The 27,307-nt window shown below is 52.0% G+C and overlaps 1 protein-coding gene across 3 annotated transcripts; it reads left to right on the top strand.

The window, feature by feature from the left end:
- The first annotated feature begins 3,323 nt into the window (after window positions 1-3,323).
- VDAC1 (voltage dependent anion channel 1) lies at window positions 3,324-27,254 on the top strand. Of its 3 annotated transcripts, none has more exons than XM_069483619.1 (9): window positions 3,324-3,403; window positions 13,536-13,608; window positions 14,171-14,220; window positions 14,900-15,052; window positions 15,140-15,192; window positions 20,448-20,675; window positions 23,787-23,937; window positions 24,983-25,040; window positions 26,259-27,254. In XM_069483619.1, the coding sequence occupies exons 2-9, from the start codon at window positions 13,542-13,544 to the stop codon at window positions 26,348-26,350; spliced, it is 852 nt and encodes a 283-aa protein (XP_069339720.1). In that variant the 5' UTR covers window positions 3,324-3,403; window positions 13,536-13,541; the 3' UTR covers window positions 26,351-27,254. The 3 variants fall into 3 exon arrangements, with proteins under 3 accessions (XP_069339720.1, XP_069339723.1, XP_069339721.1); XM_069483622.1 differs by lacking the exon at window positions 3,324-3,403 and adding an exon at window positions 3,521-3,563 and having other exon boundaries at window positions 13,539-13,608; XM_069483620.1 differs by lacking the exon at window positions 3,324-3,403 and adding an exon at window positions 3,521-3,563.
- Window positions 27,255-27,307: the final 53 nt, after the last annotated feature.

The raw sequence follows: 27,307 nt of genomic DNA, 5'->3' as shown, positions 1-27,307 counted from the left end.
TAAAATGAAATTTTCTTACGCTGGCAACCCATTCCAACATTAAAAATCAAAGAAAAAAAATCTCATCTTCCCTGGATGTTTCACATTATTCTGCCTGAAGGGAGGAGGGAAACTGAGGATCTGGAAGAAAGCCCAATCCAAAACGGACTAGGCAAAAAGGGAATCTTTTTTCCTCCCCAAACGTCTATAGTAGAAGCAATAAACAGGGAATCTGTCGGCCCAGACAGCTGGGAAGCACAGGGGGTGGGCTCAGGCACGTCTAGACCCAGGAGCATGACGTCCCCAGGCGCTGGTCTCTGCTTCTCTCTCGTCTGCTGACTTCATCTTTAGGCACAGTCCTCATTTCAACAGCCCCAGGAATTCTCCCCTGGTCTTGCTGGTCCAGCCCTGCAGTTGGGAGTGCAGGGCTCTGATTGGCCAGGCCGGGCCACATGGCCACCCCAAGACCGGCCCTGGAGTCAGGAATGGAGGCAGCCCGGTCAAAGGTTGTGGACTGAGAGGAGGGGAAGAAGGGTCATTCCTGCAAACAACCCCCCCACCCAAACAAAAACAAAAAACAAACCCCCCAAAGCAAAACAAAACTGCCGTTAGGATTGTCCTGTCCCCACAAACCCCCTTCTCCCACCTACCAAAACTCGAGGGTCCTCCTCAGGGAATCACTCCTGCTGGGTCAAGGTCAGGCGGGGTCATTGAAGTGGCACCGGGAAACCCAAGCACGGAAGGACAGGAGGCCACCCAGGAAACAAGGGCTGTCCCCTCCTCTGCTCTGTGACCTCCCTGGCTTCTCAAGGACAACAGGGCCGCCAGACTCAGGTGTACCGGAGGGACTTGGACTCTGGGTTTCTTAGGTCAAATTTGCAAGACAGGATCTGACTGGCCCAACCAGCCTCGGTGGACCAAGTGGAGGGGGACCGCGGGTATGGTGGCCAGCCGGGATAGAAGGCGCCTCTGCTCCTGTCCCTGACAGCCACCGCCAGCAGGGGCCCATGAGTTACCCTCTGGGGCCTGGACAGAGATTCCAACCCAAGGGCTTGCAGGTCCCCTGCCTGTCTCGGCTGGTTTTCTGTAGCGTTTACTGAGCGCTTACCATGTTACACTCACACCAGCAGTCTGCAGCTGAGGCTCTGAGAGGCCAGACTTCTTACCCAGGGTCACAGCCAGTAGGTGGCTCAGAGGGCACTGGGCGATTAATCTGAAACTAGCACCTAGGGGAGCTGGCGAGCGGGCCCAGGGTAGGGGGGCACAGAGGACAGAGGGCACCTCTCTCTAGGTGGCGGTTCTGGAAAGGAGGGGTGGGAGGTGGTGCTCAAGGGGAGGGAGCGCCTTGGCATTGCCCCAGCCCCACAGCTGGCCTGCACTGGCCCCAGGGCACGGCCTCAGCTCTACTTGAGGTTCTTGGAGCCCCGTCCTCCCCGGCCCTCCCAGCCTCCCTGAGGTCTTCTCCTCCTTGCCCCGCTAGCCAGTCTCTGGGAGTGGGCTGGGCCTTTGTGTGCAGGGTGGGGACGGCCAGGTTGGGAAGCCCTAGTCCCCTGTCAGAAGGGGGCAACTCTTGGGCCCGGGAGGACATCTGTCCTCCACTCCCTAGATTTTTTTTTTTTTTTTCCGAGACAGAGTCTCGCTCTGTTGCCCAGCTAGAGTGCCGTGGCATCATCATAGCTCACAGCAACCTCCAACTGCTGGGCTCAAGCGGTCCTCCTGCCTCAGCCTCCCCAGTAGCTGGGACTCAGGCCAGGCCATCACTCCTGGCTAATTTTTTTCTATTTTCAGTAGAGTTGGGGTCTCACTCTTGCTCAGGCTGGTCTCCAATGCCTCAGCTCAAGCGATCCTCCTGTCTCGGCCTCCCAGAGTGCTAGGATTACAGGCGTTAGCCACCGGGCCCGGCCACTCCCTAGATGTTGAAGGGGACTGTTACTCACATCCTCAGTCACATCTGAGTGCCCACCGCCCCCACAGGGCCTAGGGTACACTGTCCGCACCGCGCTCCCACCACCCTCTATCAGCTCCCTTCTTCCTTAACACCTCACCCTACGGAAATGTCATTTCTAACTTGAGTCACCACTTTCCCATTTAATCTGCCGCCTCCTTCCAGCAGCCTGTCCAGATTGCCTCCTCCATCGCCCTAGTTGCCTACGGCTTGGCTTTAGCTTGTGTCACAGCTGGCTGTGAGCCAGTGTCCTGATTCTGTAGCCCGGCGCTTCCTCCACCGGGCCCTAGACGCCTCAAGCCTTTGAGGTCGTTTGTTGATCCAACGCTAAGAGTGTGTAGAATCTTCATCCAGCTTCAAATTCGTTAATTTTCGAAGCCTGCTTTGGGTGGGCCTTGCGCCGGACTCCGGGGACACTCCGTAGTGAGACCGCCCTTTTAGGCCTAACGGGGAGAAGGTGACAGTTCACTCCACGTGTATCAACCAAGCCAGGAGGGAAGCAGGCCCTGGCTGGGCGCGGGTTCCCCGGAGTCCCCTCGGCGGCCGGCCTGAACCGGGGTGACCTCCTGGCGCTGCGAGACCCAGCAGGGGACTCACAAAACCCAATTTGCTTTTTTCACTTCTGAAAATGCTCAGGAAATGGCTGCTAGTAGCTTTGCTATAGGAGAAAATTGTCTGCTAATCTGCAGCGCAAACTCGCGCACAGGGTTTTCTCCAAGATTTGCAAGCCGGAGCGCGGGTCGGAGGCGCCGGGAACATCGTGTCCGCAGCACCGAGCCCAGGAGCCACCGTCGCCGCAGCTGCTCTGTGTTTGCGCCGCCTCCGGCGCCCGGTGCCCCGCCGGGCCTGGGGCTGTCCTCTGGGGTTGGAGGCCGGTGCGAGCTTTAATGGGGGGACCCGGAGGCCACCTCCTCCACCCAGGCTAGGCCTAGGTCCAGCGCCACCTGCCACATCAGCTCCCAGGGGAGTGGCGGGGTTTGTCTCCAGCCCCACGGCCAAGCAGGAAGCCCAGGACCCCGCGCGCCTTCTATTGGCGCGGGGACTTCCAGGCCACCGTTCAGCTAAACGGAAGGTCCCCTCCTTCTTCCAGAAAGCTTCCACCGGCCCGGAGGTTCCAGCACTGACCCGCGTGTCCCTGCGCACGCACACACCGAGCACACGTCAGTCCTACGCCCGCCCATCGCCCCGTGCCCGGGCGCACGCAGGGCCTTAGCGCGAGCACACGCCGCCAGGCTCACGCGTCCGCTGCGGGCCCGCAAAGGTAAGAGCGCGGCTGGCGGGCGGGCCGGGGACCGGGCCGGGCCGGGGCGCTGTCCCGGGCGGGGCCTGGGGGTGGAGCTTGCCCGGCCGGGCGCGCTGGGGGGCGGGTCCGCGCCGCCGCCGTGCGCGCCGCCCCGCCCTGGCGCTGCCGCTCGCCGCTCTCGGGCCCTGCGCGCCGCAGCCCCAGCCGTAGCCGCCGCCGCCGCCGCCGCCTCGGAGGTAGGCGTCGCGGAAAAGCGCCCGAGCTCCGCCTGCGCCCCGGGCCGCGGGCCGGGCCCCGGGGAGTGGAGAGGGAGGAATCGGGGGAGGCGCGGGCGACGGCTGGGGGCGCCGGAGCGGGCGCCGGGAGGGAGCAGAGCGGCCGGCGCGGGCCTGGCTGGCCACGGCGGGCCGACAAGGCCGCGCGAGCCGGCGCCGGGCCGAGGGGCGCGAGGCCGGGGGTCCCGAGGCGCCTGCGGCTGGGGGCGAGAGGCCGGCCGGACTTTCGGGCGGAAGGGCCTGGGGCGCCGCGTGGAGGCCTGGCCGGCCGCGGATCTAGGTGACCTTTCCCGGCGGCGCCCTCTGGCCCTCGATCCCACCGGCGCGCGTCCGGCAGGGACCCGTCCGCTGCCCACGCTGGCCAAGCCCGGCCGGGCGCGCAGGTCCGTGCGGGCCACGCTGCCGCCTCGGGCATGAGCTCATGTGACGACCGTGGCCCCGCGTCTCCGGCCCCGCACACCCTGGCCGGCCCGTGCCTGGAGAAGCTGGCGCCCGGCACCACGCGCGCGTGCCAGCGCTTTCTCGGGCGGAACGGGTGAGAGTTGACTTAGGCCGCAGGGGCCGAGGCTCGGGCCTGGCCAGGACGTTTGGCCTCGGAAATGGAGGCCCCACAGGGAACGATGTGGCCTCCTTGGCCTTAGGAGGGATTCCTGGTTCCGCGGCTCATTCATTCGCCCAACGCGGCAGTGCATTCAGGGAACTGATTCGGAGCCCCTCGTTGGATTTGAGGCCCGAAGTTCTAGTGATTTGTTCAAGGTCACGCAGCTGGGAGGATACCAGACCTCAGTTTTGTCATCTGCAGAATGGGAGCAATTATACCTCTCCTTTGTTGGGCTTTGGGGAAGAACAAAATGAGTTGATAGACATGAAGCCTTCAGGACAGTGCTGGTATGGAGGCCTAGGGAGAAACCCTGACACCCGTGGGGCTTTTGGGGAGGACAGAGCCCATCCCCTGTAGACCATTTTGCTCCACGTGGTATTCTGGAAAGGGTTCGATAACTATCGTTCCTGTTATTTTAAGCATTATTATTGCCCTATTATTAGCAAGCATTTGAATACCAGATATTGAGTAACTTTCAGGATGATTCATGAAAAATCCTGTAAATTTACAAAATTGACAAGGTCAGACCTGAGCAGACCTTGAATGCAGGGGCAGACCTGGGCCTGGCCTAGGCTTGTTCCACTTGAGGCCTCGATCCCCTTGATCAGCCACCTGTCCCCAGAGGAGAGAGGGGAAAGGGCTCCTTTTTTGCCTACTATGCTGTTGGCAAGGCCAGGGCAGACTACCCAGGGCCAGCCTTCATTCTCTGCACCCCAGCTCTGGACTGACTGAGCTCCCAGAGGGTGAGCCTTAGGCCCTGTGCAGCTCTATCTTCAGTGCCTGGTGTGGTGCCACCTGGCACACAGTAGGTGCTTGAAAAGGATCTCTGGGGCTAAATGCACTCTTTGTATCCTAGAGTCGACCCACCCTTATTGACAGAGGGCTAGTTTTACTATTACAGCGTGTGGCACATAGTAGGTGCTCATTTGTGGAATTACTGTAGGGGCTGCAAGCCCAGCCCCTTGTCTCTCGATCCTGGACATCCTTATGAGGGACACAGGCACCTGCTTCCAGAAAGTAGCTTGGCCTAGCAGAGTCACACATATTTAAAGAACTGTAAGAATATGTACAGCCCCAGAGCAGTGAGAGGCAAAAGCTGTTTTCTGATTTGAAATACCTGCTTTAACACATTATCTCAGTGGTCTCCAACCTTTCTGGCACCAGGGACCGGTTTCATGGAAGACGGTTTTTCCACAGACTGAGGGTGGGGTGGGGTGGGGTGGGGTGTTGTGGGGTGTTGTGGGCGGGGGGACTCAGGGTGCAGAGCTCAGGCAGGGATTCTTGGGCCGTTTCCTAACAGGCCACAGACTGGTACCGGGCCTTGGCCCCGGGGCTGGGGACTGTAGCATTATCTTCATTCTGTGGCTCTCCAAGTCCCATGGGAAACTTGTTGAACTGGTGTTTCTGGGTTTGAAGAGAGGGTGGCATGGGTGACTGGGAGTCTCTGGAAGGCCCTGGGCCTGGTGCCCATCTTCCTCTGGCGGTGAGTGGGCCCATGGCTTGTGCTGGAGTTGTCCTGAGTAAGGGGCCTGGCCCAGGGAGTGGGGATGGCACGCTAGAATGGGGCTGTAGGCAGGGGTTATTGTGGCACAGAAAGCCGGGGCTCGGGTGGGCCGTCCGGTGCGAGGTGCCCTGCTGAGCAGTGGGCACATGTGAACGGTGAACTCCAGGCCAGTGACAGGAAGAGCCTTCATCTCCCACCTTCACCAGCAAGATCTTCTGAAGCACTGAAGTCCATTTTGCCCTTGATGGCGCCGTGTCTTTGGTTGTAGGGGACATGTGTGACCAAGGGCCAGCCCATGCCTGGGGATGGCCCTTCAGGGTCTTCGAGGGTTTGTAGTCTATACCTTTGGGCTCCCGGTGGATTCCTGTGGTGGCCACTGAGAAGAGGTGACCGGTGGGATCCCCAGCCAGGCCTGGGCACATTTGTCCCTTTTACTGCTTACTCACAGAGGGGTCGGGACGAGTGGGACGCTGAGCTCTTTACCCAGATCTGTGGTTGGGTCCACAGCACAGGTCTGACACGAGCTGTAGGGTTTATCTAGTATAGGTCAGGTTACTTTCTTGTGCCTCAGTTTCCCTACTATGAAAGTGTGATTGTCATCACAGTCATTGTTTAGTGAGGGCTTGCTCAGTATCCTCCTGGGGCTCGATGTATGTTCTGTGGCATTGACTGCACCACTCTGCAGTCCCTGGGGGAGAGCTACTATGTTTCCATTGCACAGGTCGGGGCTTGAGCACAGGGCGGTGAGGGAGCACAGCCTGGCAGGAGCGGAGTGGGGCGCGGGGCCTGGCCTGCTAGCTGTGGTGCCGGCGCTCTCCTGCGGCACCTGCAGCTCCAAGGGGCCATTGCTCGGAGCTGGTGGGTGGCGCCTTGGAGAAGCAGAGGTTGGGGGTCAGGTGGGAGAGGGTATTCTTTCACACCGACCAGAGCGAGCCTGTGCATGGCTGCGTGCAGGCCACTGGCAGTGGACAGTGGTTGGGGGGGGTCACCCCTAATTGTTGCAAGGACAGTGGGGCTGATTGTCTATTAGAAGGGTCAGTTTTCCCTGGGATGAGGTTGGAGATGTTCGTTCAGGACCTGGCCCTGCTGGACAATATTTAGCTAAACAGTCCCTCGTTATGGGTGGGGGCGGACTCTGGGAGGACTTATGGGAGGACTCTGGACCCTGCGGTTCAGGTTGACCTTTTGGCAACATGCTCATCAACCATTATTATAATAAGAACTACACAAAATGAAAACCTGTAAGAAAATACTAGCTGTGTTTGTTCCACGCTTACCTTGTACCAGCCGCTGTACTAAGTGTTTTATATTAACGAACCAATTCAGTCCTCACAAGTGCCCATCTGCGTGCTCTTTCTCCTGAAGAACAGTGAGGTCCAGAGAGGTGGTGACTTGCCCAAGGTCACACACCGAGACAGTGGCGAGGTGGGATTGGGACTGAGGTCTGCTTGGCTCCCGAGGCTGCCTGCCCGAGGCTGTCTGTGTGAACCCCCCTGGGTTGAGCCAGGCAGCCGGGCTCTGGGCAGTGTGAGGTCCCCGAGGTCAGGCAGGAGCCCGGGTGTGCCTGGGACCCAGACCCTGGCATGCCGACTGCCAGCCCAGAGCTTCTCCCCTTGGTGGGTGGGCGGGCAGGCTGCCTCCAGCCAGCTATATGCTCCTGAGTCACCTGGAAGGCCATGCTGTGGTGGCCCAGCTCCCAGGGTGTTTTAAAATAGAAGTGACCCTGGGAAGCTCAACTGCCCCCCCTGTAAGATTGTTGTGGAAGGGGGAGAGGGGAGGGCAGCTGTATTGGGGGCACAGAGCACAGGGCCCTGGGCTTTGCCAGCGTCCTGGAGACCAAACCAGGGACTGTTCCCTGGGCTGCTGCTTCTTGGCAAGAAAGAGAAAGTGCTGGGGTGTGTTGGGGATGGGTGGGTGGGTGGGAAGCTCCTGATTGTGCTTGCCCCCACCCCCCAAGTTGGCTGTTACAGCTAGGCTTGCCTCCTGCTGGTGGTCCCCAGGGTTAGGGGCCAGTGCTTTTGTTGCAATCCCTGGCTGGGCCTGTGCCCCTTCTGTCGGCCGGCCCGGTTTGGCCCGGCAGATACCCAGGGTGGTGTTGAGGAGGCAGCAGAGCCAAGGGCCTGCCCACAGCTCTCTCCTCCTGGGGGGATCCTGGGATGATGATGGGGGTGATTGCGATTGCTGTGTCGGGCAGGGTCCTCTCAGGAATCAGGTGCTCACGTAACACGTGGTAATCCGGGAGCGTTTAATGAAGAGATCATTTGCAAAGGTGTGGGGAGCGTGCAGGGCACCCATCAGGGGTGTGGGCCTGGGTCTGTTAACACCCCAGGGCCTACAGGGGAGGGGACCCCTGGCGGGAGCTGTGGCCTTGGGTAGAGGAAAGTAGCTGCTGTCCACCTGAGGCCCAGTGGGGGGGCGGCTAGGGCATGAGTGCCCCCACCTTACTCTTCCTGAGCTCTCGTCTCTGCAGGTGCCTTGCACTGGCGGAACCCGGCCGTGAGCCCACTGATGACCGTCCACGGTGACCGGCTCTGGGCTCAGAGCGGGAGGGAAGCAGGGAAGGTGGATCTGGAGGGGCAGAGAGTATCCAGTATGATGCATTATGGCCACTGTCATTTATTGACACTCACCCTGTGCCAGTCCTTAGTGTTCTCCCTGTTGTACTTATTCCTAGTAACAAACTTCCTTAGTAGGATGCTCGTTAGCCTCACTCTACAGATGAGCAAAATGAGAGCCTAAAAGTCTAAGTGGCTTGTTCAAGGTCGCACCGCCAGTAAGGGCAGAGCCAGGCCTAGAGCCTCTGCCGGGTACGTGGCCCTCCCAGTAGTTCACTGTGCCCTGCTGCCTGGGCACTGGGTGGGCTGGGAAATGCCGGGACAGGGAGGCTCCTGGTCTTCAGGTCCTCGCCCTGCCACACGCTCGCCCTGGAAGGTGGTGTCTCAACCCACCTGGATGTTATCTGTGTTCAAGAGACTTTTCTTCCTGGCTGTTCTGGCTGAGCCTTGGGGACCCACAGCCACCCTGCTCCCTGTATCAACATTGCTGTGGTTGTTGGCTCTCTGGGGGTCCCAGGGCTCCCCTGCCTGGTTCCTTCTGAGGGAGCCACTGTAGAGAAAAGAGTGTATTTCAAGGTGGGGGCTCTGGTGGGTGCTCAGTGAAGGGAATAGCCCATTCTTCTCGGTGGCACTTGGGGACAGCCCCTGCTTGCGAGGCAGCAAGAGGCTGCGAGGGACAGAGGGGGAATGCTGCCTCCTCTGGGAGGCTTGTGAGCAGGCACCCCAGGCAGCTCTCAGGCACACGGAAGTTGGGGTGCTCTGCCCTGCTGTGTGTGCTGGGCAGTGGCAGTGGTCCCCTGGGAGTGCAGTGCTCCCCGAAGTCCCAGTGCAGTTTGAATCTGTTCCTGGAACCAGTACTGACACCACTGTCTAGATAGCTTTTCCTTCTGGCAGCTCGATGGCAAACGCCTGTTGGAATGTGACTTGTTGATACGACATGGCTCCATTTCAGGCACAGTGGTTGGCGTTTAAATTTTTCTGTCCTTGACTTAAAAAAAAGTTATCAGTATGCGCAAACAACTTAACTAATGAAGCAGAATAAAAAATGAAAGTCTTATTTGGGCTCCACTCCTTCCCTGCACTTCCTTCCCTCTCCAGAAGCATCTCCAGGGTGGCCACAGTTTGCAGCTTGGCTCATGTCCTTCCCCGTGTGTTCCCGTCCACTCACACGTTTGCGAACGTAGAAAGGGTTTCCTCGGATTACGTGGAATTACATATTTTTTGTGACTGGCTTTTTTTCAGTTAACAATATCACAGATAGCTTTCTATGCCGACGATTCTTTTTTGTCACCATGTGGAACTCCTTAGCGTGCAAGTCCAGTGCCTTAAAGTTTGTTCATTCACTTCCTACTGGCGGACAGTTAGGTTGCTGCTGGGTTTTGTTTTGCAGATGTGTTAGCAAGGAGGCGCGGTGAGCGTCCCTGTGTACGCGTCTCTGGGTGCCGTGGTGCTGCTGTGGGGGGCTCTCAGGAGTGGAATTGCTGCTCGGGTTAATTGCCCAGCAGTCACTCTTCAGAGTGTCCCTGTAGCACTCCCACCTGATGTTTCCACACCTTCACCTGCTCTGGATATTGCCGTTTACATTTTTGCCAAGCTGCTGGTTAAGTGAGCTTCCCACACACAGATGGGTCAGTCACTCCACGGTGGCTCCCTGTGGCCCTTAAAAACAGTCCAAGGTTGGTTTTGAGGTCAGAAGCGGCCGGTGCTTACCTGTGGAGGCACCTTGGGCTGGGCTGGGGTCAGGTGCGCATGCGGTCATGGCTCGGCACCGGGTGGTGCTGCAGCCGCCCTGCAGAGGGAGCGCCTGCGTCCTGGTTACATTGTAATTTACTTGGTCCTTATTGTCTGACACTAAGTTTCTGCTTCCTCCCCTTTTATGATAGTAATTTCCTGCTCATTGAGTCATCAAACAGACATTTTATTGGATGCCTACTATGTGCAAGCCTTAGCATCTTTACATGCATAGCTTTTCCATATTTTGGATAAATTCATACATGACAGGCTGTGGGGTGCTTTGAGTTCAAGGGTGTGATTTGGGGGTAGGTGTGTGGGGGGATGGGGTGGGGGCAGTGTGAGCAGAGCAGCTGTCACCGCCATGCAGCTGATGAGTCAAGGAGGTGGTGTACCCCCAAGACAGAGGTTACGTAAGTGTTACGCAGGCCCTGCTGGGTGAGAGATACACTATCCTTCCCCTCTGAGCTTCCAGTATGGGCTGGATTTTCATTCCTCAGCTGGAGCGAAGCTTGCATAATTGTTCAAGGTCAGCCAGGGGAAGGTTGGGTAGGTAGGCTGGCAGGCTGTGGAAGGGAACCAGGGACTTCTGTCTCCTGATGTGACTCGCTGGCCCTTCTCAAAGTCATCGGTGACTGCAGGCAGGTCTGCTCAGCCTGGCGCTGCCATCCCTGTTTCTCACTCACGGTGGGAATGACGTCCCCGGGCTCTGCCCTGAAGCTGTCACCCAGGCAGAGAGACCGGTGGTCCCGTCTCCCCCAGGATGGCCTCTGATTCCTCTGCCCGTGGCAGGCGGCCCTGCTTCATGCTCCGCCTCTGCAGGCTGGGCTTTGAAGGCCCGGCGGTGGGGGCCGCAGAGACAGCTGTGCGCTGGTAACCAACCGCACGGGGAGCGATTTGGAGCAGATCCGGGTGAAAGGAGGGGCCGGGGCCAGGGTGCACCCTGCAAGTCAGTGCCCTGGCAGGGTGTTAAGTGAGAAAGCTGGGCGCCAACTTCTCTCTCCTCCAGTCCTGGCTGAGAAAACTAATGCTGATCATTTCTACTATAAAATTGTCTCTGAAATGGCTTCGGAGAGCTCTGTAAAAAGGGGCATTTTCGGGTGCTATTTGTGGTCGTGAGGGAGTTGAGCTTCTCGGCGAGAGGCAGAGCTGTTGCAGGCCTCCCCTTCGTCCCGTCAGGTAGGCGCAGCGGGGCCTGGCCAGGCTGCACACAGAAGCCGAAGGGGAAGCGCAGCCTCGCAGCAGGTGGGGCCTTTGGTGAAGGACCGGGTCATCCGTTCGCTGTCCTCGGTGGAGTGGACTGACGCAGCCTGCCAGCGGCTCCTGTGCGTCTTTGCCTGGTGCCGTGCTGGGGGATGCTTACCTGGGCCCCCAGAACAGGGGCGATCATCTGTGTTCGAAGAGATGGGAGGAGAGTGTGGCACACAAGCGAGGAAGCCGGCGTCCAGGATGGCTTGGATGAAGTGCTGGCACTTAAGGATATGTTTTAGTTAACCGGCAAGTGCTCTTACGAGCAGCTGTGGGATTTCAAAGACGGGAGCTCCGCTAGAGCCTGGCCTTATCTGGGCTCAGCCATCCCACCCCCTTGTCCTTGGATAGTAATCTCCTTAGTGGCCTTGTATTTCAGGCTGATGTTTGCTGTGGGTGGAGTGTTTTTTGACAGGTGGCTTTGCTTGTTGGGTTTTGGGGATTAGCGTTGAGAGAGAGCATTAAATGGTGAGCGCTCTGTGTTTCCCCCGAGGGAGGGCCCAGGCCAGATGTGAAGGCTGTTGTGTCCGGGAGCCGGTCCTGCAGCCTGCCTTCCTGAAGCCGGGGGAGAGTAGTGGGGAGACTCTGGCACCTGAGGTCCAGGGAGGTCTTAGCTGAACCAGAGACATTGCCACTGGGCTGCTCCCCCCAGGTGGTTTGTGGCCCGGCTGGGAGAGGGGTACTTGGTCCACGGATGGTTTGGTAACCTCGGCTGGTGTCGGGAATGTTCTGGGCCCTTTGCTGATATACGCTGCACGTCTGCTTGGGGCTGCATTACCTTTCAGTCCAAAGCTGTTTCATGTTGGTTTTGTCTAGGAAGGGCCAGGCCCGTCTGTGGCTGAGACGTGTGCCATTAGGCAGGGGCATTTCTTGAGGACCTGCTGGATGGTTTCCTGGTCTGTCCCTGGGGTGGATGTGCCTACAGGGTTGGTTTGGGAGGAAAGAATAAGGAAAGGGGAGTCCCCAGGCTTGAAAACGCCTGGGAGGAAGCCCTGACCCTAATGTGGGCTGCCTATGGTTCCAGCCTGATCATGTGCAAGAAATAACAACAGCAGTGACAAAAATAGGACAGAGTCAACAGCTCACTGCTCTTCTCTGCTCTGACACAAAAGCAAGCTGGGACAAAATTTACAAAGCATCCGGAAAGAGTAAAATAGGACCAGAACCATAAGTTCACAATTTAAAGTTGTGGAAGTTTATAGCCATTTCTTTTACAATGTCACCAGGGATGCTGGGGGCTGCTTGCAACGTCTGCGAAGTTAAAGCCTCGGTCAGGAATTCGACTTGCAGTTGTGATGTTCTTCCCTGGGACCACTTGACCACTTTGTAGTGGGCTCCTTCCCCTCGCTAAGCACGTGTCATTTGTGCGAGTGCACATACGTGTAACTTCAGATGGGGTGTGTGCAGGTTCACTTCGATAATTTCGGTATACTGTATTTTACAAATGAGTGGAACCATCCTTCTGGTTGAGACCAGTGATTCTGGGAATGGGAGGGGGTGCAGGAGATGGGGCTTCCCCACGCACGGCAGAGCATGGCGTGTGCGGTCCCAGGCGAGGACTTTAATTCTGTGTGTACGGCAGGCAGAGCACGTCAGAGCAGAGCCTACCAGGGAGGCGGTGTGGTCCTGAGGGCAAGGACTGTTCGAGTTAATCTCCCTCCTTGAACACGGTGGTGCTTAATGTTTGCTGTCTGATGTAGTAATATGCAGCAATCCCAAGTGCTACTTTGATAGTTGGTTTTTAAAATAAAGTCACACTGGAGCTCAATGAACGTTTGTTTAAATTAATTTTCTTTGGAGGATATGTTTGGCTTTCTTTCCATGTGAGGAGTTGCCTAATTGGTTAGGTTTTACTGTGTTCTCTGTGAGGAATATGACACCCTTAATAGTGGGTTCCTCTACAATGCAAAAGTTTTGTGAATAGTTGAGCCCATTCTGGCACATAGTAGGTATTCCATAAATATTTGTAGAATGAATGAAATCAGAGCCAGATAAGAAATACGTTGCCATAATAAAACTCTGATTTCTATTCAGTACATTTAACGTCCTTGCAGCCGACATTTTGTAAGAAGATAGGTTTTCTTGGCAAGAGTCCTGCAGTTCAGCGAAGTAGCTGGCTCATGGGAATGTGTCTTTGACAGTTAATTCATTCAGCAAATATTTACTGACTCCTACTATGTCCTGGGCCTGTGCTCAGTCCTGCGGATGCCAAGGAGAAGAGGTCCAAAGTGAGGCTGAGCCTCCGTCAACAGAGACTGATCGGGTGTCTCGAGCTTTGGCCACGAAAAGGATAAGACAGAAGTTTCTCTGCCCACACCTGGGGGATAAGCTACCTAGAACTCACAGTGCTAGATGATTTTTATTGGTTGCTAATTATATCTAGTAATTTTTATTGATGGAAAGTTAATTTCCCTAATTACCAACGTATTCATTCTGGCGGTTCTTTTATTGCAGCAGAAGATGGCCGTGCCTCCCACGTATGCGGATCTCGGCAAGTCTGCCAGGGACGTCTTCACCAAGGGCTACGGTGAGTGCGCGGGAGGGAGGGCCTTGCAGCCCACGGTCAGCGCATTCGAGATTTTACCCGGAACAGTTCTGGAGACCTGGCCCAGTCAGCTAGCTGTTCAGAGCTTCCATGTCAGGAAGAAAAGATGAGCTCTCTGTGCCTAGTGAAGCAGCTTTGATTGTGCACCCAGTAGGGGCGGGCTCGTGAGCCGCTGCCGACGGGTGGACATTCTTGTTTTCTCTTCCACGCGTGGAGCAGGGCGGCAGATGCCGCTGCAGTGGAGCTCGACTTCTAAATTTAGCCCGTCCTCAGGCACGTTCCACGAGGCCGATGGCTGTGTCTGCCAGCTGTCAGGCACTTCTCAGACCCGGCGGGGAGCACAGGTGGGGCCCAGGCGGGGCCTGCGCCCTCTCTGTCTGCCACTGTTCCAAGCAGCTGAGCCCCCTGCAGGCCTTCAGCCCTCGTGGCCAGAGCGTGCTTCCTTTTAAAAAAAAAGCATTTTGAAACAGCCGTAAGGGAAGCAGAGGTGCTACTCTTGAGCTAGTTATTTAACCTATTGACAGTTGTCTCCTTCTTTCTCTAGGATTTGGCTTAATAAAACTTGATTTGAAAACAAAATCTGAGAATGGATTGGTAAGTTGTCCAGCCCGCATAGAACATGGGGACTGACTGTAGATCAACCAATAATTGCCACGTCCTGGCTGGCAGAGCCAAAGGAAGGCACTTTTTTTGAGTGTGGCAGTTTGTGGTTGTCCCATTCATTGCAGCCTCTGCACGATGGGTGGATGGTCCTGGGGGACCACACACCAGTAGGCCCCTAAATGCAGCAGCTGCTAATACTCATAGGAAAAGGGGGGCGGGTTTCAGTTTTAGTTTTCCTTGTCCTTCTTACTTTAAAATTAACCTCTGTTCAACCACATAATTATTTAAGCAAAATTTTAGTAGTCTCTTTTAGATTGTGCATGCAGTAATTGTTGGAAGGAAGAAGTTTTAGGTTTGAATTACTGCTCTGTCAGCTTTTGCTCAATGCTTTTTCTCTGTACGAGGCTGAAGCCAGGATGGGGGTGTGGGGTTGCTTTCCTGTCCAGACTGTAGTTACAGGGGAGGAAGGAAGCTGTCTCCTGACAAAGAATCCCCCATAAGATGCCTGTAAGTAGCAGGCTCCTTTACCACCATCTGGACTTTAAGCTTTTGTCTTGACACATTCAGGGTCTCACCTCTGCATAAAGGCAGGTCACAGTCTGTACAGGGACAGAGTGAAACCAGGTGCGTGCCGGGGTGCCGGCTGTGAGTCTCTATCTCTCCTTTGAAGGAATTCACAAGCTCAGGCTCAGCCAACACTGAGACCACCAAAGTGACGGGCAGTCTGGAAACCAAGTACAGGTGGACTGAGTATGGCCTGACGTTTACGGAGAAGTGGAACACTGACAACACGCTAGGCACCGAGATCACCGTGGAAGATCAGGTAACGGCCGCCGGGCAAAGACGGGATTTATCCTTCACATCTGCTGCCTTGTGACTAAACCTGCTGGCGAATTTCTTTTCTGTTCAGCTTGCACGTGGACTGAAGCTGACCTTCGATTCATCCTTCTCACCTAACACTGGGTAAGATTCTCATGTGTTCTCTCCACAAGGATGTTCTGTGATGTTGCAGGTGGTGGAAGCACTTTGGGACAAAGGGTTTTAGGGATGGGGGTGACATTACTTAAAAGGCAACCTCCAAGACCAGGAGATCTACGTTCTCTGGTTTTGAGTCAGTTCCGGGGGACACATCCACATTCATGCATTAATGGATGGCTATAACCAGCACTCCTTAATTCAGGAATAGTGTTTACCCAACAGATCTTTTTTAGGGTGCCTCTTGTGCTTGACTTTGTGCCCATCTGGGGATCTGAGGGTGCCCAGGCCATGGTTGCTACCTCCGAGGAGCTTCCTTCCTTCCTTTTTTTTTTTTTGAGACACAGTCTCGCTCTGTTGCCTGGGCTAGAGTGCCGTGACGTCAGCCTAGCTCACAGCAACCTCAAACTCCTGGGCTCAAGCGATCCTCCTGCCTCAGCCTCCTGAGTAGCTGGAACTACAGGCATGTGCCACCACGCCTGGCCAATTTTTTCTGTTTTTAGTAGAGATGGGGTCTCACTCTTGCTCAGGCTGGTCTTGAACTCCTGAGCTCAAGCGATCCTCCTGCCTCAGCCTGCCAGATTGCTCGGATTACAGGCGTGAGCCACCTCACCCGGCCTGGAGCTTCCTTTCTAATGGAGGATTTGGACCAGTATTTAGTAGGATTTTGTAATTAGATTCTGCACTGTTACTGTTCTCCTGCCCTCAGCCGTGGAGGCTGCAGGATTTCTGGGCAGTAATGCTCCCCTGCGTGTGAGTTAGGCGCTGATAATGTAAGCAGCCAAGGCTGAAGGGTGATGGGTGACACCTGAAAGCAGGGCTAACTGGTCACTCTTTCCAGCTTCGTTTCTTCAGGTCCGGAGGACCCTTCTCCCAGCTTCCTGCTCAGGGACACTGAGGCTGCATGAGTTGAACTTCAGGGTGGCTCCTGACTGTACTTTTTGCCCCAGGCCTCTGGCCCCAGATAGGTTAGGCTTGTTGGTTATTGACACCTGGAGAGACAAGATCGTGTGTTGGTCTGCCTCAGCTCCTGGGTACTTTTCAAAGTGGCTAGAAGGAGTCATTCCCTTCTAGGATACATTCTTGTTTTTTTCCTACTCTGAGTGGTGGGTCTCCTAAACCTGGGGAGGATTGTTTTGTACACTGATGATGAGATCAAGGGCACGTATTGAATTTTAGTTTTTAAGAATTACCATTTGATCCAGCAATCCCACTACTGGGTATTTACCCAAAGGAAAAAAAGACATATAAAAAAAAATCCATACTCGAATATTTATAGTAGCACAATTCACAATTGCAAAGATGTGGAAACATCCCAAGTGCCCATCAATACATGAGTGGATTAATAAAATGTGGTATATGTATACCATGGAGTACTACTCAGCTATAAAAAACAATGGTGAACTACTATTGTATTATCCTGGATGGAGCTGGAGCCCATTCTTCTAAGTATCACAAGAATGGAAAAACAAACACCACGTGTACTCACTATTAAATTGGTACTAATCGATCAAAACTATGTGCACATACGGAAGTAATATTCACTGGGTGTTGGGGTGGGGGGAGGAGGAGATGAGTAAACTCAAACCTGACAGGTGCAGTATGCGCTGTCGGGGGATGGGCGCTCTGACTTGGGTGGTACAAAGGGAATTTATGTAACCAAAGCATTTGTACCCCCGTAATATTCTGAAATAAAGCAATTATGGTGAAATATGCATATAGAATTTACCATTTTAAGTGTATAGCTCACTTGCATTATGAATTTCATTTTTTGCCATTCCGTATTATTTTCCTCTCTCCCTCCTTTCCTTTTTTCCATTCCAACAACTATTTATTAGAGGGAGGGTCTGCTAAGCCAGACCCTGTGCTAGCTGTGGGGTGCCCACAGGTCGCTGGGCAGATAAGGCTTTTACCCTCCAGAGATAAGTCTTTTTATAACCCGGTTATGGATGGTCCGAAGATGGAAGATGGTAGGTCAGAAGGTGATTTGTTCTCCTCTCTGTTGTAGTTTCTCATGCCGGGAGCATTGTCTTCCTGCTTGTCCGCTCCCCCACAGGGCACCCCGCTGTGCTATCTGGGAGGAGTTATCCCGAGAGACCCTCTAATAGGATGAGGGCTGGAGGACGTGCCCACGTGCTTGGATTTGCTGCCTGGATTTGCTGCCCGAGATGGCAAACTCAGGAGTTTGTGAGGGATTTCCCATTGTCTTTGGGAGGTTTGTAGAGGTCTCCAGGTCCTACAGTAATATGCATGGGAGAGTTTAAAAAAAATTAACTTTTTATTTTAATATAACTTTATATGAACGAAAATGTGGTAAACATAATATGCAGAGTTCCCCTCTATCCTTCCCCTGATGTAACATCGTACATAACTGTAATATAATTACCAGAACCAGCGCGTTGATGTTGACGTCATACAGTTAACTAACTCATTGCCCCACTGATGTCTGTCTGGTCAGTGATCCAGTTCAGGATCCTAAATCGCATTTAGTTTCAAGTTTCCTTTGTCTCCTCTAATCTGGGACATATTCACAATCTTTCTTTGTCTTTCATGACCTTGACACTTTCAAAGAAGAGTGGCCAATTATTTTGTGGAGTGTCCTTCAGTTTGGATGCATCTGATGTTTCCTTATGATTAAATTCAGGTTATGCATTTTTGGCAGCCATAGAAGTGAACCTGTGTTGTGTGTTCTCAGTGCATGATATCAGGAAGAATATGTCAATATGCCTCATTTCTGGTGATGTTCACTTTGATCTCTTGGTTAAAGTGGTGTCTGCCAAGTCCCTTTGCTATAAAGCTGCTGTTTTTCTCTTTGTAATTAATAAGTATCTTGTGGGGAGACACTTTGAGACTGTGCAAATATTCTAGTTCTCACAAATAGTAACATCCATTGTTGACTCTTGCCTGCAGTATGCTTGGCAAACGATTTTCTGTCCTCATCATTTCTTTACTTATTAATTGTGATTCTGCTGTCAGGAAGAGCCATCCCCACATAAATTGATTTATTTAATCATTTATGTATAATAAATTAGTATGGATTCATGGATGTTTATTTTATTCTATAGGTTATAATCCATTACTGTCGTTTATTTTGTTGCTCAAATTGTCCCAGATATGGCCACTGTGAGCTTACGTTCTGTGTGCTTTTTGACAAGCTCCTATCTGTTTTTTGAGCATGTCTTCATTTCTGGTTTCAGAAGGTGAACCAGGCTCACCTCATACTTGCTCTTCCCCAGTCCTGCTATCGGCTGTTTCTCCAAGGAGCCTTATAGTTCCTTGTACTGGAGGATGGTGTTTAAAAACTCAGATTGCAGGCGCTGGGTGTACGTATTGCTGCTCCTGGGTATTTGAGGAAAGTTTTGATGACTCTTAATGGAGATGAGAAGTGCAAGCTGGCTTTCCAGAGCAACTGAGGGCGCAGCCTGAGTGCAGACCACATCTGGACGAGGCTGCAGACCCCACTGGGAACCAGCACGCACACCGAGTGTCTACTGTAGGTAAAGCCTGCTCACTAACCACACACAGAGTCATGCCTCTCTCGGTGCTTGTCAAGTTAGCACCACTGTTTAAATAGCTTTAAAAAAATCCCAGTATCTGAAAGAGGAAGAAAGCCTGCACAGACGTGATGTGATGTGTTAGAGAGAGCCCTGGACTCTCTAGCACGCCCTTTCTTTGGGGATCTTGGGCCCTGGCCAGAACCCAACGAGACAGAGGGTGGAGGCGCCGTGTAAGCTGGCGCAGGTGCTGCACACGGCTGGCCAGGGGCCCTGCCACAGGCGTATCTTTGTGGTCAGCAGCAGCTTTTTATAAAAAAGAAAATGAGTGGTTATAAGATGCCCCATTTTTACATTTCCTGGTCCTCCTCTCTCTCTAAATGTCAGCCTCTCGGTGGCTGTCTCATCCTCAGTCATTCCGCTCAGGTTGGCGCCAGCCAGACACTTGACCAAAACCTAGGCTCTCTCCCAAAGAGCAGGCAGACAGAGATAGGTTTATTCTGAGTTTTTCTTATTGAGAGACAATTTGGTTGTTAGTCCTTCTCTTCAAAGCTTGCCAAAATGTACAGAAGTGACTTGAACACAATGAAGGTTCCAAGGCACAAGTCTCGTCGTCCCCTGTGCTGAGGTGAGCAGGCACATGCAACCTCCCTGCAGAGGCCGAGGGAGAGCCCAAGGGCCTCAGACACGGGCATTGTTCTTATCGTGAGCGCCGGGAAGAATCATGTCAGCAAGACTGAAACATATCGGATATGTTCGATCTGTGAATTCGTAACGGCGAATCCCTCACTGGGGCCCACGGTCTGGGTGCTGTGGAGGAAGGTAGGGGTGCGCAGGGCTGTGTGGTTCTTGGGGCGCTGGGCAGGTCTGGCTCCTCCTGTGGTCTCTGCTGCGAATGCGCTTGCTGTGGAGATGTCCGTTTTGTCACTGAATGACAAACGATCAGGGGAAAATAGTCCACGTTTTATTTGGTAGATGTGATCTTGTTATCCAGTGTTTACTTTTGGAAAAAGAGGTGGTGATGATATGTCTGCAGGTGACACTATGCCCCTGCCTTCCTGAGGGGTGCTGGGTCTAGGCGGTGAAGGCACTGGACTGGTTATAGACTCAGTATTGGGATCATTAAGCTGGACCTGGGGTCTTGTCTTGCTACACGAGACTTCCCGGCCTCCATGACTGCGGAGTCCCGGGTTCCACATCACACCCAGTTCTCTGAAATGTGTACTCCCTGTAGTCGCAGGAATACGGAATTAAAAGCCATCTTACTGTTGTATTCACTTAGAAGGGGTCTAGTATTGTTTCTGTACTTAGTGTGTGAGCCACGAAATAAGAAGTTGATCATCTCCTCCAAAGCTGCTGTTTGGGGAGCTGCCTTCGTGACCGATGGAACTTCCCCCAGGTTTGGGAAACGGCAGAGATGCACTGTTTCGTAATCACACGGTGGCTCTCGACCTAATGCACGCCTGTGTAGGCTGCTACACTGAGCTTACAGGTAGTGGAAGAAATTACTTGGCACTCATTTTCAGGCTTGTCCTGTCCGTGTCCTCCGTGTGTTATGGCGGCGTGTCTGCAGACGGGGTCCCCGTGGAAGACAGGTTGCCTCCTGCTCTTTGTGGCACAGCCGCTGCTTAAGGGAGGACTGGATCCCTGGCCTCAGCCCCCGCCTCTGTGTAAACCGGGATTTTGAAAAAGAGTGTGCATTTCAGGGTGAGTTGGCCTCTGACTTTAATACAATTTCTTGCCCTTTAGGAAAAAAAACGCTAAAATCAAGACCGGGTACAAGCGGGAGCACATCAACCTGGGCTGCGACGTGGACTTCGACATCGCCGGGCCCTCGATCCGGGGCGCCCTGGTGCTGGGCTACGAGGGCTGGCTGGCTGGCTACCAGATGAATTTTGAGACCGCCAAGTCCCGAGTGACCCAGAGCAACTTCGCAGTTGGCTACAAGACTGATGAGTTCCAGCTTCACACGAACGTGTAAGTGCACCTGTGGGGCTGGGTCCAAGCGTGTGTGGTCGAGGGGTTGCTTTTCATTATTTTTCTCTAGGTCCGAATTTTAACCACCACCGTAAAGTAAGTTTCTTGGCATCCGATGAGCCAAATGGCCTGCTGCATCCTCTGTTTCCCACCTGCCCATTTCCTGAAGCGTCTTAGGTTCTTCCTAGTCTGTGAACAGTAAATATTGCTGCTGGTCTGCAGATGAATGACGGCAGGGGCACGATGTCATTGCAAAGGGCTGTCCCTTCCCTGCAGTTTTTGTTTTAGCTAACACTATGGGGGAAAAGGTGCAGCTCTCTTTGTGGAATGTCCGAGAATCAGTTTGTTAAGGTGTATGCTTAATGAAATGTTGAAATGGTAGACACATTAGGAGCTGATTATCTCAGTCAAAAACTAAGTATCTTCTCTGGTGGGGCGTTTGAAACTTTGTTAGCTATTGGACAGTGTGGTGAAGGGAAGAGAAGATGACAGGTTAGGAGAGAGCCCCTTGTAACCAAACTTGAGAATTGAAGTCGAGTGATGATTCAGGTTGAGGGAAACAAATATTTCATCCATAAAAATCTTGTTTTAGTTTCATGAGGAATTAACCTGTGGCACAGGTGGGGTCCAAGTTTATTTCTTTCCACTAGAGGTCAGTAAAGAAGTGACTTCTTAAACTTAAGGGAAGTAAATGGTGTTAGTGTGTAAACTAATACTATTTTTATTAATAAAAAGTTTTTGAGGAATTTTAACCGTTAATTAAAAATTTGGAGTCTTTTCCAACTAAACAGTCAGAGGGAAACCACAGAGACAGCCGGTGCAGTGGTTGCCGGGGTGGGGGACGGTGTGGATGCAACGGGGTCCCCGAGGGTCTGGGGTGGGACTGATCCACACCCTGACTGTGGTGCTGGTACACGAGTCTGTACACGTGTTAAAATCTACAGAAATGTACACCAGCAAAGGGTCCATTTTACTGTATGTTAATTTAAAAAAGGCAACATACAAAAAAGTTATAGGAACAATATCACAAGCATGGAAGTGTTTTTTGACTTAGAATTCCTATTGGAGTGGGAAGTGTTCTGGAATTGAATTGGCACCGATTTTAGGCAGAACAGTGGCTGTTAGCCACCTCCCTCACATATCTGAGCTTCAGTATTTTTAATAAGTGACAAGGGGACGTGGTTTGTTTTTGGAACTGGCATGAGGGCAGCTGACACAACTCACCTGGGCTGCCCTGGTGCGTGCAGAGGCCCAGATGTGAGACAGATGTTCTTTGTGCTTCATATAGATGAGTTTGAACAATCAACTCCCTCTGTTTATGGTTTTGAAAGCTCAGTACAGGAAGGCAGTATTACGTTCCTGGTTTTTGAATATTCTGAAAAATCTGACCTTAAAAAAAACAAACACGTTTAAGCCCAAGAAAATTTCCCCATTTGAATATATTACTAAAGTCACTCAAAAATCTACTATATTTGATAAGCTGCTGCTTTGTAGCCTGCTGGGCTGTCTGAAGAAGACAGGATTCCCCGTGAGTCAGGCAGTGCCTGGGGTCTCCCTGTACTTTCTGAGTACAGTGTCTGTCTGGCTGAATTTCAGGGGAAAACTTAAGAATTTAAGATGTATTTTATGAGCATCTACTTTAGCAAGAGCGTTTTGTGAAAAGCAGAATTTGCAGTGAAACAGCAATAATTTGTTCTTAGGTCCTTAAGCCCTTGCTGGATTCCAAAGCACACGGGCTCTGACTTAGTCACCAGTGCTGTTTCCACTGGAAATACCCGAAATAATGAGGCAGAACTTTGACATTGATTTTATGTTGAAAATGTTTGAGAGGGTCTAGACAAGCTCGAAGACCAGCTGATGCAAGGAGAATGATCATTCCTTTTTTTAAAAATTGCAGCATTAAAATTTTTCTTCAATTTTTAATCAAAGGAATCTAAGCCCGTGGTTGTGAAATCAAACAGTGCAAAAGGGCCTATGAAAAGCAGTGGTTCCGCCTGCCTCTGCCTGCTCATCCCAGCTTGCCAGTGGCGGCCACTGTAAGCATTTTGTTTTCCGTGGCTCCCTGCATGGAGAAGGATGCTCTGAGCAGGCACCAGTGTACGCGGTGCATGTAAACGCCCACCCGACAGCAGCAGCGATAGACCACGTATGATCTGTGCCCACCCCAGGCTGTCCGCGAAGGACAAAGTGTGGACTCTCAGAGCTCTTCACATACTGTTTTGGGGGTGCCAGTGACCGCACAGTGCATACAGGCTGTTCCGAGAGTTCAGCTGGGCGGGACAGACGTCCAGATTCCAAGAGCTTGAGTAGGGCCCCACGAGAGGAAGAGGAGGGTGTGAGTGGCCGGGAGGAGAAAGGGGCATTCTCAGTGGCGGGAGTCCATTCAGTGTATTTGGAAGAGAGGAGGGGGTTTCATTCTGAATATTTTTGGAAGACAAACATTTTGTAATGTAGCAAGAAGCTCCCTTTCCAGTTCCCCCAGGACCTTAGGTGCGGCAGTGCGGGTCCCCAGTGTGCACAGGTGGGACGGGCCTGCACCGCAGGTGAGGCTCTTTTGTCACTGCTCCTCCTCCTGGGGCTGGGGTGGTCTTAGCTGCCTCTCCCAGCAGTGGCTGCAGTGCGTGGTGCCAAGGCCTCCACCTGCCTTCTGAGGGACACCTGTGGCCCGGCCTCCTCGCAGTTTCTGGCTGTGTTCTCTTCTCATTTGCTTTTCCTCCCACAGTGTTTTTAATGATAGAGTCGTTTATAAAAGTAGTAACTTAGCATCAGAAAAAAGATCACTCAGAATCCCAATGTCCTAGTTGCTGCTTCTATTTTAAAGCATATGTGGACGCAAACTTTTAAGTTCCGTGCAGCTTGGGCAGTTGACTGTGCTGCGTCTGGGTGTTTCCAGAGGTGGCTGAAATAGCTCTTCTCTCCTTCTGGGCCTGATTCTTACGTCGGTTCCATTCTTACCCAGTTTCCTGTGCTTTAGTGCCTGTTCAAACTTACGGCCTTCTCAACACCAGCGATTAGATCAGTCCGTTCCTGGCATCCCTGTCTTCTGGTAGCCTGGGCGGCTCTGTCTGGGTTCCCAGGGCAGCCTGGCATCTGTGCTGTGCTTGTCCGCAGGAATGACGGGACAGAGTTCGGCGGCTCCATTTACCAGAAGGTGAACAAGAAGTTGGAGACCGCTGTCAACCTCGCCTGGACAGCAGGAAACAGCAACACTCGCTTCGGGATAGCAGCCAAGTACCAGATCGACCCTGACGCCTGCTTCTCGGTGGGTATCTGTGGAATCGCGCGGCTCACAGGCCTGCCTGCTCCTTAGGCTGGAGTCCTTCAGGACTGCTTGAGGACCGTGACTTTGAAGAGTTCCAAATCAGTACAATGATAATGGAGATTGTCTCACTTTGAAAAGAGTTCCAGATGACTGCAGGGATAACAGTGATGGTACTTACCACGCGTGCCAGGCACCGAGTAGAGCCTTTCACGTGTGTGTTATTACGTTTAATCCCCTTTGAGATAGGTGTGCTTTTTCTTTTCTTTTTCTTTCTTTCTCTTTTTTAATCATCCCTGTTTTTACAAATGAGCTGGAAGCTTAGAGAGGTGGAGTAACTTGCCCAAAGGCACACAGCAGGTAAGTGCTGGGCCCTGGATTTGACCCTGCCTGGCCTGCTCTGGAGCCTCTTCCTTTAACCAGCGCCTGTTCCATAAGGCAGACTATAGAAGGGGGTGCTCTGAATCCCAGGGTTCTAAATGTTCATTTCCCCCTCAGTTTTCATTCTTTCTTAGCTGCAGCCTTGCTCACGGGCCCTTGGGTTGCTTCACAGTTCTTGCAGTAAATCCGGTTGGGCGCATTTCTGTTGTCACAGGGCACCGCAGGCTCTATGGCGGGACGAGGAAGTCTCACGTTGTAGAACGGTTTCTGTACTGGTTTGTGTAATTTATGGAAAGTCTATTTAAGTCTCCTGAACTGGGAACTGCATTTGGCTCCGTTAATGTTAGGCACTTAAAAACAAGGGAAAGGGGGCCTCGTTATTTAGATGGTGTGAGCCAAAAGGAACAGCTAGAAGGGACACCGGCCACCAAGAGGCCCTCCTTCTCCTTGCTTTGCTCTTCTGAGCGATGTCAGATCTCAAAACATGCACCTAAATTTGGTATATTTCATAGTGAATTTAATGAATCTCCTGAACAAGGTGGTCATGAAAAAGGATAGTCTGATTCTAAAGTCTAGAGTTGGTTGATTAAAAAGCTTTTACTCATTTTGGAGATGGAAGCGTGAGGTACTTAACATTTTCACTCTGTCTTGTCTTTTCCCTGACCAGGCTAAAGTGAACAACTCCAGCCTGATAGGTTTAGGATATACTCAGACCCTAAAGCCAGGTATGTGTTCGTTGTGTGTGACATCAGTTCTTTGTCTTAAAAAAAATTGTGGTGCTGGTTTGCTGATTCATGTCATTGCTTAGGAAATGCTTATATAGTACATTGTAAATGAGCATATGTAAAGTTTATGATTAAATGTTTATAAAAGAGTACACTGTCATTATAAAACATTTGGAGAATATGAGAAGTAGTAGGAGAACAAAAGGCCAAGGCTACCATTTTCACATTTTTAGTTATTTTCTTTCATCCACTTTTCCAGTGTGTCCATAATGCTTAATACTTATTTCTAGCAGGTTCTCAAAACTAAGCTATGAATCATTCCCATTTAAAAAGACAAAGAAATAGGAAAAGTGGTGTTCAAGTTTCCTCTGTACCATCAGCTGGGCCAGTCCACAGTGCATTATAGCTCCAGGAGATAATACTGCCTTTGGACCCTGGAAATCTAAGATTACAGGCTACTCCCTGGAATCAGGCTGCTCCAGGGAAGATCAGCTTGTTGTGTGCGTACGTGGGTATGTGTGCACGCTACACGTGTGTGTGCACACTGTGAATGTGAATGTCAGGCCTCAGGTCTGATTCAGGATTGGGGTTCGTTGCAAGGGAGGGTTGCTGAAGCAGCTCACTGCATGGTACCAGGGGTAGAGACACTGATTGTAGCAGGGAAGAGTGGATTTGGGTAGGCTCCTGGTCAGTGGGATAATTACAGTTGTTTTATATGCTCACTTTGATGGTGTTAGGTAGCAAGGATTGAAGGGCCGTGTAGTTTGGCCCTGCTGATAACACCTGGAATAGGGTCTGAATTTAGTGTTAACCTTTTTTTTGTTGTTGTTGTTGCCCGGACTAGAGTGTCATGGCATCAGCCTAGCTCACCTCAACCTCCTGAGCCCAGCAACCTCAAACTCCTGGGCTTAAGCAATCCTCCTGCCTCAGCCTCCTGAGTAGCTGGGACTACAGGCATGTGCCACCATGCCCGGCTAATTTTTTTTTTCTATATATATTTTTAGCTGTCCAAATCATTTCTTTCTATTTTTAGTAGAGACGGGGTCTCGCTCTTGCTCAGGCTGGTTTTGAACTCCTGACCTTGAGCAATCCTCCCGCCTCGGCCTCCCAGAGTGCTAGGATTACAGGCGTGAGCCCTGCGCCCTGCCTGGTGTTAACCTTTCTTCTCTTTTCTTTCCTCCATCCCTTTTTCCCTCTCCCTGGTGTTGCCCCTTGCAGGTATCAAACTGACGCTGTCAGCTCTGCTGGATGGCAAGAATGTCAATGCCGGTGGCCACAAGCTTGGTCTAGGACTGGAATTTCAAGCATAAATGAATACTGTATAATTGTTTAATTTTAAACTATTTTGCAGCATAGCTACCTTCAGAATTTAGTGTATCTTTTAATGTTGTATGTCTGGGATGCAAGTATTGCTAAATATCATGTTAGACCTCCAGGTTAAAGATGGTTCAGCTTTAAGGTGTTACCCTTTCAGAGGTACAGAAGAAACCCGATTCCAAAAAAGGTCTATTCAGCTGTAGACTTGGGGGGAACTTGGTGGCTCCTCTAGAGATGCCAGGTTTCTTTTTTATCTAGAAATGGCTGCAAGTGGAAGCTGATAATGTGTAGGCACTTTGTAAATTCATATTGAGTAAATGAATGAAATTGTGACTTCCTGAGAATTGAACCTTGGTTTCCTAACCCTAATTGAGGAGAGGCTCCTTGCTTAATGGTGTGTACAAACTCACCTAAAAGGGACTTTTTAAGACAGATCTTCGTGACCTGTTCCCACCCCAGTCCATTATCACCTCTTTTACACCAAAAGGTTTGCAGGGTGTGGTAGCTGTTTCTTTGTGCCATTTTGGGGTGGAGAGGGTGGATGTGGTGAAGCCAATAATTCAGGACTTAATTCCTTCTCGTGTTGTGGTTTTTTGCCCTTGCACCAGAGTATGAAATAGCTTCTAGGAGCTCCAGCTCTAAGCTGGGAAGTCTGTGTGATTCTAATCACATGGTGACAACACTCAGAATCTAAATTGGACTTCTGTTGTATTCTCACCACTCAATTTATTTTTTAGCAGTTTAATGGGTACATTTTAGAGTCTTCCATTTTGTGTGGAATTAGATCCTCCCCTTCAAATGCTGTAATTAACATCACTTAAAATAAAACTTGAATAAAATATTGAAACCTCATCCTCTTCCTGTTGTCTTTATTGATAACAATGTAAATAAACATGGCACTTGTTTAGATTTGTTCTTTGTGTAACTGATCACCCGAAAACTGTGGGCCT

Source organism: Eulemur rufifrons, chromosome 10 (assembly GCF_041146395.1).
Source record: "Eulemur rufifrons isolate Redbay chromosome 10, OSU_ERuf_1, whole genome shotgun sequence".
In the NCBI taxonomy this organism is placed as follows: Eukaryota; Metazoa; Chordata; class Mammalia; order Primates; family Lemuridae; genus Eulemur; species Eulemur rufifrons.
The sequence above is the reverse complement of the archived record's forward strand: the minus strand, read 5'-3'. Positions and strand labels throughout refer to the sequence as shown.